A 12,684-nucleotide genomic window follows, 5' to 3' on the forward strand; every position below is an offset into this window, starting at 1 on the left:
TCCTCTTATCATCGGGCACATCACACTTAGTCCTACACTGTAGGCTACCGTGATTAGGTTAATACACACAGATGATCATAGAACATTACGAAAACAAAATGTAAGATGAAATAAAGTCAAACACACCCCAATGCAATAGTTAGCGCAAAAACCTAGGATACATATTTTAGTCTACTCTAACAACATGTAGGGTATCAACTTTAGTAATATGAGTGTAATATGAGAGTGATCCAATAATGCCTAAGTTTAGGTTATTTTAACAATTATTTGTTATTAATTGTTCAATAAAAGACAATCATAGTTTTTACTATGAGTGGTATAGTGACACGCATCCAGCAGATCAACACCAGCCGAATCAATCCCCCAAATACATGGGCAATTTTATTTTTTATTTTTTTTACAGGAAAGTGGATTTGGAATACTGACGACACTTCCCTTCTCCTTGGATTGGACCTTCTTGATTTATCGGGAAAGTTTTTTCTTTTTCCCAGAGGGGCGCCGCGCAGTGAAAGTTTTTCTTTATTTCACGACGAGTATCAGAGATAAACTCGGAGAAATAATCATCATGTCTCCACCGTCAAGACGGCTTCAAACAAAACCTGTGATAACATGTTTAAAGACTTTTCTAATTTCTTACAGTCTCATATTTTGGGTAAGTTTTTTTTGCATCTTATAAACTGACGCCGAGGTAACAATGGGCTAAGTTAGCGTTGGTGCCAACATGACACGGATCAACAAAGGAGTTATGGTCAACGCCGGAAAAATGGCTATTGATGCGAGTAGGAAAAATTACCAGTCGTAATTAAATGTTTCCATAAACCTCATTTGATGGTAAACAACTGTTTCAACGACGCCACCACCCTTTGTAGAATGTAGTTAGGTTACTTACTTTGCCTAGTTAACGAAAACAGTTTTTTTAATAAAATTTATATTGGAGACGTTGATTTGGCAAAACAAAATCATCATGTTTTTAGGCTTTGTGATTTTTATCATTCGATGATTGTAAGCGCTTTCCCTCATTAGTGTTTAATCCGTGTTGGACTAGTTTACGCAGTCGAAGTACCAGATGTTGTCAACACCACCACGTTGTACCAGGTTACAACCAACTAAAAAGAGTAACTTGTTTTAGAACACCATGCAAGTAGTCATCCCTAATATGGTATTTGTTTGTCGTTTGTTTAAACACATTTCGCGTGGCTTTGCCATATTACGTTTTGCCAACTCTTTGCAACTATGGCTGTGATTTAATTAGCTTGAGATCTGTTTGTCATGTTTCTTTCCATGACTACTGAATATAAGAGGTGCATTTACTTGGTTCAAAGTTCACGCCAACACTGTTCTTTATGACAGCAAAGATACATGTTGATTAGTATTTTTCATGGCTCAGGGCACTAATGAGTTTTGTACTAACTAATGGTCAGCTTAGGTGATGCATGGAGGGTGAAAGACAGAGCTGATGAAACTGAACCCTATTGGTTGCTGGGGGGCATGTTTACTTCTTACTGCCTTAGGAACCTGTTTACAGGCTAGTGTGAAAACCTCAAAGCTTTCTGAGATATGGCCCCTGTCCTGGCTACCAGTAAGTGCTTCACTACACAATGTAATTGATAGGTCTACCTGAGGTGTATAATTAGGATGGTAGTCTGAGCCGTAAATCTTGGCTTTTGTGTCACAGAAATAGCCCAAACCTCTGAAACATCTCTTCTCGGACCCTGCATTAAGTATGTTGCTGACTGACCATGCTTTATCTTAGTTCACAGGGGTGATCCTACTGGCTGTTGGAGTATGGGGGAAGGTGAATATGGAAGCCTTTATCTCCCTGGCCTCTGACACTAGCACCAACGCGCCATATGTCCTCATAGGAACTGGGGCCATTATTGTTATCTTTGGCCTGTTTGGTTGCTTTGCTACATGCCGCGGTAGCCCGTGGATGTTGAAGCTGGTGAGGGCTGCATTTTGTATTCAAAACATCATCTTGGGTTGTTTCTACTTTGTCGTTGTGATAACAGTTTGACCGCCTGTATGTGTTTGTATTCCTTTGCCTTCAGTATGCCATGTTCCTGACTTTAGTGTTCCTTGCTGAGCTTGTGGCAGGAGTTTCTGGCTTCATATTCCGGCACGAGGTGAGAAATTGGCACACAATTAACAATACACCACCTAACCATTTGGCCACAACACAAACAAACCCAAATGTCCATGTCCTGCAGATCAAGGCTATTATATATAAGGCTTATGGAGAGGCTGAGAAGAACTACAATATGAATGACACCAGAAGCATTGCAGTAGACACTATTCAGAGGACTGTAAGTACATCTCAAATCCAAGCCATACTTTACTTTTAAAGGACTTATTTGTTTGGGAAAGCCACAGAAATGTGCTTCTGGAACAGGTTTTGAACGGATGGCTACCTGACATCCATTTCAAGACCCCAGCTGAATAAAAGTTGTTATCCAGATAGATACGTTTATCTCATCCTATATTATCTTTTATACATGTTGAACTTGACAGTAATTATATTTTTGTATAATAGCCCATCAGACACTGATTTATATGATATAAATTTTTTGCCATGTGCACGTTTGTGCAGTTGCAATGCTGTGGGACGCAGAACTATACAGACTGGATCGAGACAGATTACTTCAAACAAAACGGCATTCCTAAAAGCTGTTGTAAGCCACTTGCTGACTGCACCTCTGAGACTGTCAAAGATCCTACCAAATTCGCAACGGAGGTCTTTGATAAGGTGAGTGCTCTGCCATTTGAGACACTTTTCAATATTGTGATATCCAACAGTCTAGCATTGAAATGGTTGTATTACTGCAGTGGCACAAAATGATCATATATATAAATGCACATACATTTCCGTCCTCATGTTTAGGGCTGTGTCGCCCTGGTGTCCTCTGTGATGGAATCCAATCTCGGAATAATTGCAGGAATATCTTTTGGAATAGCATTTTTCCAGGTAACAAAATGAACACTAGAGCTAAATAAATGAAAATAGTCTTGTTTACAATGTGGTAATAGTGATTAAATGCATATTGTCTTCATATCTATACTAACACCCTTTATTTCGGATTAGCTCATTGGGATATTTCTGGCCTGCTGCTTGTCTCGATACATCACCAACAACCAGTATGAGATGGTCTAGCTGTGCCCTTCCACAGGTAATACCCAGCCCTGGGGTTATAGGCTCACTGTAGGGTCCATATCCTTCTATTTGAACTCTATATATCTAGAGCTTATCTAACAATCGGAAACAGAATTAGTATTGCAACACTGTCTAAAACTACTTAGCACATCTCCTGAAGTTAAAACTAAGTACGAATTGTCTGTTAAGGACATTTTAAAGAATGATGTGGGATTGTTTTGTTATGTGGGTCCTGCATTGTGGTGAGGTCAAATGTCACTGAAATATCCAATCCTGTTGCACTCAAGGGCATGTTGGCTACTACAGACATCTGATATGTCATCTTTTTTTTATTTTAGGCTATTGATGAGCAGATCACGGTGCAAATTGACTCAAAGGGAACTTACATTGTTTTAATCTGTCATGTGTATTATTAGTTATGTATGTCTTTTATAGGACATTGTTGCTGCTTTTTAGATTTTGACCTTCCGATTGCAACCAGACAGGAGGAACAAAGTGAATGGACATCATGAGGGATACCCATTGTCTTCTTCAGAAGTTTAGTAATTTAGCTTGTTAATACATTTGTCCTGAGCTTGAATAGTGGTTTATTTGATTCCTTGACTAGTGTTCCTTTGATTCACGTATAAACTCCAAAACAATGTGATCTAAGTATGTCAGTATGCATAACAATTGTAGTTGGCTCATACAAAGTGTGAACAGCTATACATTTTGCAGCTCTTGTTAGTAATGGCTATCCTCTGATATTGTTGTGAATGGGCATTTTGTGTGTATGCATGATATTTTATATGGCATTAAAATGGTAAGAGGGCACTGTTTAGACCACCAAAACATTACAGGAAGTTGGTCTTGGTGTATTTGAACATCGGGTACAACCACAAATGTATTTCCATTGAAATTGAAAAAATATATGTTTAAAGATGTTCTGAAATAGTGTGTATATTCTGGAGGAAAGTAATGCACCATGTTTTTTGTAATATGTCACTCAGCATTCCCAGTCGTTTTGCATTGCTGTCTATGTTGATCATATCTCAATACATTATTCATATAACCTACTTTTCATCAGTTAATCATCAGTGTTAATTGTTTTGTGTTCATTTGTGGAAACAGCATGTGAAATACTTGAAAAAAATAAAGATGTTTAATGTTCATACATTTTTTTGTTACTTTTTTTCGCACGCTTTGCCTTTAAACAAACTAAATGTACCCTAAATATTAAGTGGCACCAAACACCTAAACCTCTTAAGTTTATAACCATAAAGGGTTTATACTCATAAATTGCTAAATATAGCAATCTTATTAATAGATTAGAATAAAAGTAATTAAATGCAGTGAACAAAAGTGAAACACTAACATAAACTGCAGTTTAGAAGCTTCATACTAAAAATACTCTAGGTGGCAGTATTGACTGCACACAAATAAATATTTTGTGAGGTAGAATACAGATTCAAATTTTTGTAAATTAACGCTGTTCCTCGAAAAACGCAATATTTGTCAAAATTAGATTACACGGTATGCTATGTGGATGAAACCGTGACAGTATCCATATTGTTAAATCGTATGGAAGTGGCTACGCAGACAAATCCACAAAGCATCGCTTGACAGACACGCATACCCTAATGTGATCTCTAATTGGTCTTTATCGTTGTCGCTCAGTCCATGATCACGCCTTCTTCTCTAGGAAAGGAAGAGGGCGTGTTTAGCCACCCGGCTTTGCCACTATAAAAGCTCACGGTTCTTTGCAATAGGTTGAGGAAGTCCATACTTTTCTTCCAGGCAGATGGAGATAGAAGCCTGAGTTGCTTACGTTTTGGAATTGGTTTTCATCTGCTCATCATCTAAACGTTTGCTCAGGTTTCCATCTGATTCAGGTCAGTAACCTTTTTCCGACCTATTTCCTCTGTAAAAGGGCAAGGTCAAATGAATGCCAGAAATTACTAATATAAATTAAATGCGAAATGTCGTAGTTAATATAATTGAAGGCACCTACGTTGAAGTAATAACATTAAGTATGTTTATCTGATTTTGATTCGCAATCTATAAACCGATGACTGGCAGGAAGAGATGCGGTAGCAAGCCAGGTTAAGCCTTTAAGCTCCGTTATGAAGAGCCTTCTAGTCGGCTAATGCAGCAATTTCAGGGCTCCTCGTACAATATTGTCATGCAACTATTGTTCATCAGAATTATTCTTTGTGAATGAAGGCAGTGCCTGAGCGTCTTGCAGCGCGTTTAATATTTATGGCCTACAATGTTAGCATTTGCCAGGGAACCATGTTCGTCAGTCGACCTCGATGCACATGGGTTATTGTTTGATTAAAATGTTACAATTCTGACATCCATGTTCTCCTACCCTAACGATCTTCACTTCCATCTTACAGATGTGAATTTGAATCGACAAGCCTATCCACCAAGGAACACTGCCTGACTCCACCTGTTTATTTCGAAACTCAAGTAAACGTAAAGCCTTCACAATGATGCAGATTAGCAACGACACCGTGAGCAATAAGCACTCCCTCATCAACGTGATGCACCGCTTCATCGCAGCAGCCAACAACATGGACGAGACCATTATGGTGCCAAGCCTCCTGCGGGATGTGCCGTTGGAGGAGCAGCAAGTGAGCCATCCCCCAGAGGTGGTGGAAAACAACAACGAGCCTTTTCCCAACAAGCAGAGGGACATGTACGAGCACTACCTCCTGCTGAAGTCTATCAAAAACGACATGGAATGGGGCCTAATTAAGAGGGAGATAAGTGGTGGGGCCAGTTTCCTGGAAATGGCAGTCAAGCAAGAGGAGCAGCAGCCTGTGACAGGGGGGCTCCCTGGTGAAGAGGGCTCAGACCTGGAGGACCAGTTCCACTACCATCTTAGAGGGTTGTTTGGTGTCCTGTCTAAACTCACAGTGCAGGCAGACCACCTCACTAACCGCTACAAGAGAGAAATTGGAGGTGGCAACTTCATGAGATAGGAGCCACAATTGGATTCTATATGGACTGCTTGACTTGCAAGCGTGGGATGCACTGTCATGGGAGGCCTCACACTCCTAATGGAAGATGTCTGAGCAGGGCAGTGTGAGCTGACCAGAACTACCTTGTGACTTCTCAATCCTGTCTGAGCAGTGTCCCCATCTCCCCCCCCCCCCCCCCCTCCTCCTCCTCTTCTCTCTCTCTTCCCCCCCCCCCCCTCTTTCTGAAAGCTCTGCTAATCATCACTGTAAACCAATCTGATTGATACCTACACATGGCCCTCAACGTGTGAAGGCAATGAAGTCAAACTGTTATGCAGTGTTTGGTATGCTCTATTAAAACTGTTTGCAGAGCTTTGAGTATAGTTTTAATTGTGGCTCTGGTACATGTGAGTTGACATTTCACTACTCAGAATTGAAGTGGTTCTTTGTTGGAGCTGTGTCTTGTCTGTAAAGTAACTGTTTCTAACTGTAGGAGAATTTGGAATGCTGGTTATTCTGTCCCTCCTTGACATTAAGGACTTGGGCTGTTCAAGGGCCTAGATTTTTTTAAATGAATACTACGCACCACTCCTGGTACAGTTTTTATTTCAGCCCTTCTGTAGGTTCACGTCTGAATATCAAAAAATAAACAAGGTCTATTAATGCTACTTTCATTTCTGTGTATTGTCACTTGAGTATTTGAACTTTTTATATTAAGCAGAGATGCAGTAAACACAGAATAAAGACTTCAAACACATTTTCTATGTACTTTGTTTGTCCTGACAATGAATGGATATAACTAGTGGTCAAGCTTCAGCCTGGGTGTGTCTCTTTACTGTATCACATTAGGCCCCCTTGGTTGAAAAGACTCAGTTTGTTCTTACTACTGAGGAATGTGGAGTGCCGTGATAAAACATGCTTTAACGTGTTAACTGTTATATAAACATGCTGCACTTACCAAAGTATGGTAGGTGTATGCAAGTTAAGTGATGCATTTGGGAGTTCTCTTGCTTTTCTAGAGGTGATCTGGAACAATATCTGAATGCAGGTTCTCTGACATTAAGGAGGTTCTGTGCTCATGAACCATAAATGGGGACTTTTTGAGAATACATCACCTTTGAACAGAAACAATATTTTGAAGAGGACCAACTTTATGCAAGAATGTTGTTTGGTGTTTATTGTGGTGAGACAGCAAGCCGTTGACCTGCCAAATGTTCGTTTGGCAAGACCCAATTCTTAACCAACACTCATTATTCAATACAAAAATACTGATAACACAAATATATAAATGGTGGGCCTTGTTTGAAACCCTTTCTCTATCAGAAATCAGACACATATTATTCATTGGGATTCAGCCAATATCACCCACTCCCACCTACATCACTCTCTCAACCCCTCCCCTTAGCAACAGCTCCACCAACATTAGCCAATGGGGTAACAAAGCTTTTTTCTCTCAAAGGCGCTGCAGTGATTAAGAGATTGCAAAGTGGTAGAGGACGTACAGAGGGACCAGAGGACACTTGGGGTGAAAGAGCCATGCTCCCAGAGCTGCTCTGACCCAACTCAGAAGTGGAGCTAGTATTGTGTAAGGCTGTGTCTATCCTCTGCCCTCAGATTTCCTTTTGCAATGACCCATAGGAGATGACTGTAAATCATCACTGTAGATAAATTGGTCAACCCTTCAGCCCAGTCAAGTGAAATGGGTCAACCACTGATGGGGGGATGCTGACAGCTGGTAAGGCTGTGTATGAATAGTAATTCCGTTTTCTACATGTTATCCCCAGATTGATACTGCTTCAGAGACTAAATTGCATGTTAGAAAGACAAATTGAAGACTTACAGTATTGTGATACACAAGATTGGGTTGATAATTAAATGAGCCTTTTGTCTATTCTGGAAGAGCAGAAATCTGCTAAGTGAAATCATAATTGCTCATAAATCTGTCATAAGAGTCTGACTTCAAGAAAATGACTACAAAGCCTGAAGGAAGATATCAGTCTTTCCTGGAGAACATCAGATACTTGTGCATGTTTAACTTTTTAGGATGACCTTAAGTTACTTGATACATAGACTGGGATCTCACATGTAGCCAAGGAGATCTGAGTTTAAACATTTACTCAGATATGAGTTAAGGTTTCATTTTGGTCATAAAATTGAATTATTATGTACCAATGTCCAGTCATGATTGAAAAACACAGGACTATATTTCTTGTCATGAGAGAGACCTTGGAACAAGCTGAATCACCATGTCTTTGACACTAGGGTGTCAGGGTAAGTCATTTGCCAATCTTCCTAAGGGGTGAAATGCAGTGTGTGTGTGTGTGTGTGTGTGGGGGGGGGGGGGCTGGGGCTGTGGATCAAGCTGGTGACACCGAACCTGGGACATGTGGAAGTGTTGAAAGACCCCCAGGGTTCTGTGATTGGTCAACCTGTGTGTCTCGAGGCGCAGCCCACTGTCGGACTGCGTGATCACTGAAACAAGACAGGGCGAACAAGTTCAGACAGCCAGGCCTTCTCAGCCAGCTGCCCTGGACATCCATGCCTGCTATGCCTTATTGGCACTACTAGCTGATGGAGTGTTGCACAATGGCTGTAACACTCTCAGCTGGCATGGGCAAGACGTGGCAACTGTGACCAAAGTTGGTCAGATAGTGATCTTTATATTTTCAGACAGCTGGAAAGCTAAATCGATATGGATGTGTTAATAATAGCAGTATATAGATTTTGCAATTATAAACCAGAGGTTGCAGATAGTACGGATCATAGATTAAACGTTAGGTCCGCCACACCTGTAGTCTTTTCTCTTTTTATCATTCAAGTTGATCTCCACCTATCTGTGCCAACAGAGCTGCTCCAAGTTCCAACATTAGCATGCGCGTTTGCTCCAATTCCTGGCACGTTTTAATGAATAATTCACATTCACAGAGAAGTAGATACAATAAACTTTCCTGGTTTTGAATATCATTCATCAGCAAAATTCTCCTTTGTGGAGAATATGTTAACTAGTTGTTCTAAATCACATGTCAGGGAAAGAGTAGTCTGATTTGATAAACAAGCAAGTAAACAAGTCAGTCTCAAGTTTAACTTGCTGTTTACGGTTCCTGTGGACTGTAACGTATACTGCCAGCCTTTCTGGCTTCTTGTGTGTCGGCATGCTGTCGGTGTTGCTAAGTGCTAACCCAACGTAAAATCAGCTGGTTTTCAAGCCGGTGACTCTCATGCCACGGCCTGTGGCTAACTCTTTACAATACTCTGCCTTGTATTGGACTAACTAATGAGGATCAGCATGCTTTATCAAGTCATTACCAACAATTCTGAAAGAGGGAGCATCTAGGCAGCAGAGGAGCAAGCTTTTACAAAAATGGTTGTTATTTGCATCGCACCATGAGAGTGAAGTCCTTTTCAGGAAGTCACATCTCCAGGTTATTAACCTGGTTATTAACTTGGTTGATAGCTGTATAAAGTGGAATTGCCCTTGAGCTAGACATGTAGAACAATTAAACCATGTGAATCTTAATGTAAGAAATGGACAGCTGAATTCTTTATTTTTTTATATGACAACTGAAAGAAGATATTGCAATCTATTACAATGCTTTTGATTTAATCCAATAATGATTTGACATTAAGCCAATGTCAATTAAAACAAAGACCTTTTCTAAATGTTCAACAATCAATGAATGCAAAAACCAATCAAATACTTTGCATCATAAAATATTCAATGACTTATTTTTGGCTGAATACAAGACTTCAGAGCCATGATGATCTCTGAAGTTGAATGAATGACATATTGCCCTAATCAGTCAAAACTTGTCTATATGGGAATGTTTCAGGTCACTCTCACTCAGATAAAAAAAAACATATCTATTGTCTTGGCAGCCTTGGCTGCAGCTGCAGGGCCCGGGAACACCATGTTCCCCATTAGTACAGATGCTTTCCCACAGAGGCTGAACCCAGTGAGCTCCTTCAGCGCTCACATAGCCTGCCCTCCTCCTCCTTCTGTCCCTCCTCCCTCTCCGCCTCTGATAGGAGCTTGGCAGGACCAAGCCCTCTTGCTCATTTGCTCATCGCTAACACTGGCTCAGTTTGCTTTGTGTGTTTTTGTGTTACTGGTGGGTGAAATCAGATCGCCTACGTCAAACGCTAAACCATGACTTTCTGTGGGTTTCTTGAGTTTCTTGTCTGTGGACAATGTTCAAATCAAATCAGTGGTGATAAAGCCTATTCAGGGCTAAACCCTTGATAGTTGCTTTAAGTGAATTTAGTCTCAGATTTATCTGATTTTCACCAGGGGACAAAGGCCCCATCCGGATCTGTCTTCAGCAGCACGCACATGAACATGTCACCCTGTAGTTACTCTCAGACCGGGAGGCTTGGCCTTCTATGCTTTTCACAAAGCATTTCTGATCAGTACGCCCGCACCGTGCAGAACATACAGGCGTGGAATGTTGGAGGTTATGTAAGAGGCAAGGGGGTGTGGATCTCAGCTGGAGCTGCTTCCAGCTTGATACAGGCTGTCTCTTAGGCTGCCCTTGTCTGCTCGCACACACTGAGGACATAGACTGCAACTCTATCAGGACCATCTATATAGGTCAGTTGAGGCTCCTGTTTCTCAGTCATTGTGCATCCACATTACCCCCCCCCCCCCCCCCCCCCCCTCTAAATCAGCCCCATAGGCCACCGTCTGTGAAGTCAAAAAGCTCCAGAAAAGCCGGTTTTGTAATTCAACTGAAGCACTGGTGTCATCTTCCTAGGGGTTATCTCTGCGGGCCGTACACCTTTAACACAAACGCTTTTGTTTCCTCCAGGAGTCTGTTAACAATAATTGTCTGTTAGGTCAGTGATAACCATCAGTTTTGCTCTCCCTTTTAACCCTGCTCTGGAGATGCTCTGTGCTCATGGATAGAGCCAGTGGACACAGCCAGATGATGAGCTTGGTTCTCAGCAGGTCGGTACTCGTCTCCATCCCCTGCAGAACCATTTCATTGAATCTAGTCTGCATGACCGGACCAAGATAATGGCACCGGCTGTATTTGTCAGTGTGTAATGACCATGTCAGCACTTCCATAATGGGGTCTATATGATCAAAATTGTCATTGGAGATGACAGATTTACCTTCACACATGGGAAATCCCATGTATAGAAATTGTAATAGGTCTTTACAGTATAACCAAATTGTCTCAAATGTAGAAAGACCCTTATGGATCGGTTAGGTTTCATAAAAAGGGTAAAGTGTATTTCCAAAATCAGCTCATGTAATTTCAATACAGTCTACAACACAGACATTTGCAAAAAAGAAAACCCTGTTATTTCTCAATCACACAATCAATGAGTGAAAGGCAAAATGAAAAAGAAAAGTTCAGAGTAATACGAATATGACCAATGACCTTAAGGTGTTGTAAAGATGTCTAGACTACAGAGACATAGACTGCCTGCTGTACACGTGCACACACATCCAAGTGTCTGGCCAAGGTCTTTCAATCACAGTATGATCTGTGGCAATGCTCAACAGTTTGACTCAACAGTCACTGTCCTGTTATATTTAGCCGTGAGGAGCTCAGAAAATGTGTTCCCGACACAAGACTGCAGAGTCAAACATAGCATTGGATTAAAGTCCACTGTAGGCTCTGTTAGGTTATTAATACCTACCTGGCAGACGCTACAGTAATTTACGGGCAGATAAATGACGGTCTCTTTTTTATATTACTCAGCATGTTAGCTGAGGTCAGGCTCAGTGAATGGTAGGCAGACATTTTGAAGTTGGCCTGAGTAGCCATTTCTAAAATAAATTAACAACATAAAAATGGGACTTGGATAGTGATAGAGAATGACCCCTGGGGAACCAACTGAAAGGACATGTTTAATAATGATCCACTTTGTCCTCAACTCTCTTATTGCAAACAAAAGCGTTCAAAGGAACCCACATTGCACTTTCATAGTCGCATTTCTGTAGCTGCATGAGAAAGTACTGAAAATGTCTGAGAAAACAAGAGAACAACATAGAATCTTGACTACATTGTCAGATTAGGCATGTTTAAGATTCTGGTCAACACTCAAGTCAAAGTGTTTTTTCAAATGAAAACGGATAAAAAGGAAGAATCTGGCTCAGCCAAGCACAGGAGACCTCCCCTTTGCAAGGTTTCCAAAGTGACTGTTACATAACCAAAACCAAGGGTTGGTAAAGGGCAAACAGATAATATACAACCTACAAAAACACCTGAAAAAGTAGGCAATCAGAATGGAGTGCTCATGTTCAAAACTCTTGCATGAGGGAAACCTAGAGCTGAATAAAAAAACTTGTGTTGTTATTGACCATTCATTTGACATATCTGAAAAAAGCTCAAAATGGGTTGTTATGTGATATTATCGTTCGGCAAAATTAGAGTTTGGGTTATTTCTCACCTTTTATTTTACATTTAATTTGATAAGGCATCCTATTTTATTATTATCTGCTGCATTGCTGAAAGCAACGTATTAGTTCAAGCATGGGGTTGGGGTTTCTGTGACAATGACCTGACAGTACTTTTTACATTACTCAGTATGTTGGAACTTCAAGTTATTAGAATGAATTAGGAAACCTCTGAGCTGCAAAGA

At 40.7% G+C, this 12,684-nt stretch overlaps 2 protein-coding genes across 4 annotated transcripts; both read left to right on the forward strand.

Annotated features, from left to right (window-relative positions):
- The first annotated feature begins 456 nt into the window (after window positions 1–456).
- tspan7 (tetraspanin 7) lies at window positions 457–4,303 on the forward strand. 3 transcript variants are annotated; one of them, XM_047023680.1, is made up of 8 exons: window positions 457–652; window positions 1,754–1,942; window positions 2,049–2,123; window positions 2,208–2,303; window positions 2,588–2,743; window positions 2,879–2,962; window positions 3,080–3,164; window positions 3,584–4,303. In XM_047023680.1, exons 1-7 carry the CDS (start codon window positions 566–568, stop codon window positions 3,146–3,148), a joined length of 756 nt encoding a protein of 251 aa, XP_046879636.1. In that variant the 5' UTR covers window positions 457–565; the 3' UTR covers window positions 3,149–3,164; window positions 3,584–4,303. The 3 variants fall into 3 exon arrangements, with proteins under 3 accessions (XP_046879636.1, XP_046879617.1, XP_046879627.1); XM_047023661.1 differs by having other exon boundaries at window positions 458–652; window positions 3,487–4,303; XM_047023671.1 differs by having other exon boundaries at window positions 458–652; window positions 3,605–4,303.
- A 576-nt stretch (window positions 4,304–4,879) lies between these two features.
- On the forward strand, window positions 4,880–6,767 carry mid1ip1l (MID1 interacting protein 1, like). The gene is made up of 2 exons (XM_047024925.1): window positions 4,880–5,019; window positions 5,527–6,767. Exon 2 carries the CDS (start codon window positions 5,620–5,622, stop codon window positions 6,112–6,114), a length of 495 nt encoding a protein of 164 aa, XP_046880881.1. The 5' UTR covers window positions 4,880–5,019; window positions 5,527–5,619; the 3' UTR covers window positions 6,115–6,767.
- Window positions 6,768–12,684: the final 5,917 nt, after the last annotated feature.

The sequence above is a fragment of the Hypomesus transpacificus genome, chromosome 1 (genome assembly GCF_021917145.1).
Source record: "Hypomesus transpacificus isolate Combined female chromosome 1, fHypTra1, whole genome shotgun sequence".
Classification (NCBI taxonomy): Eukaryota; Metazoa; Chordata; class Actinopteri; order Osmeriformes; family Osmeridae; genus Hypomesus; species Hypomesus transpacificus.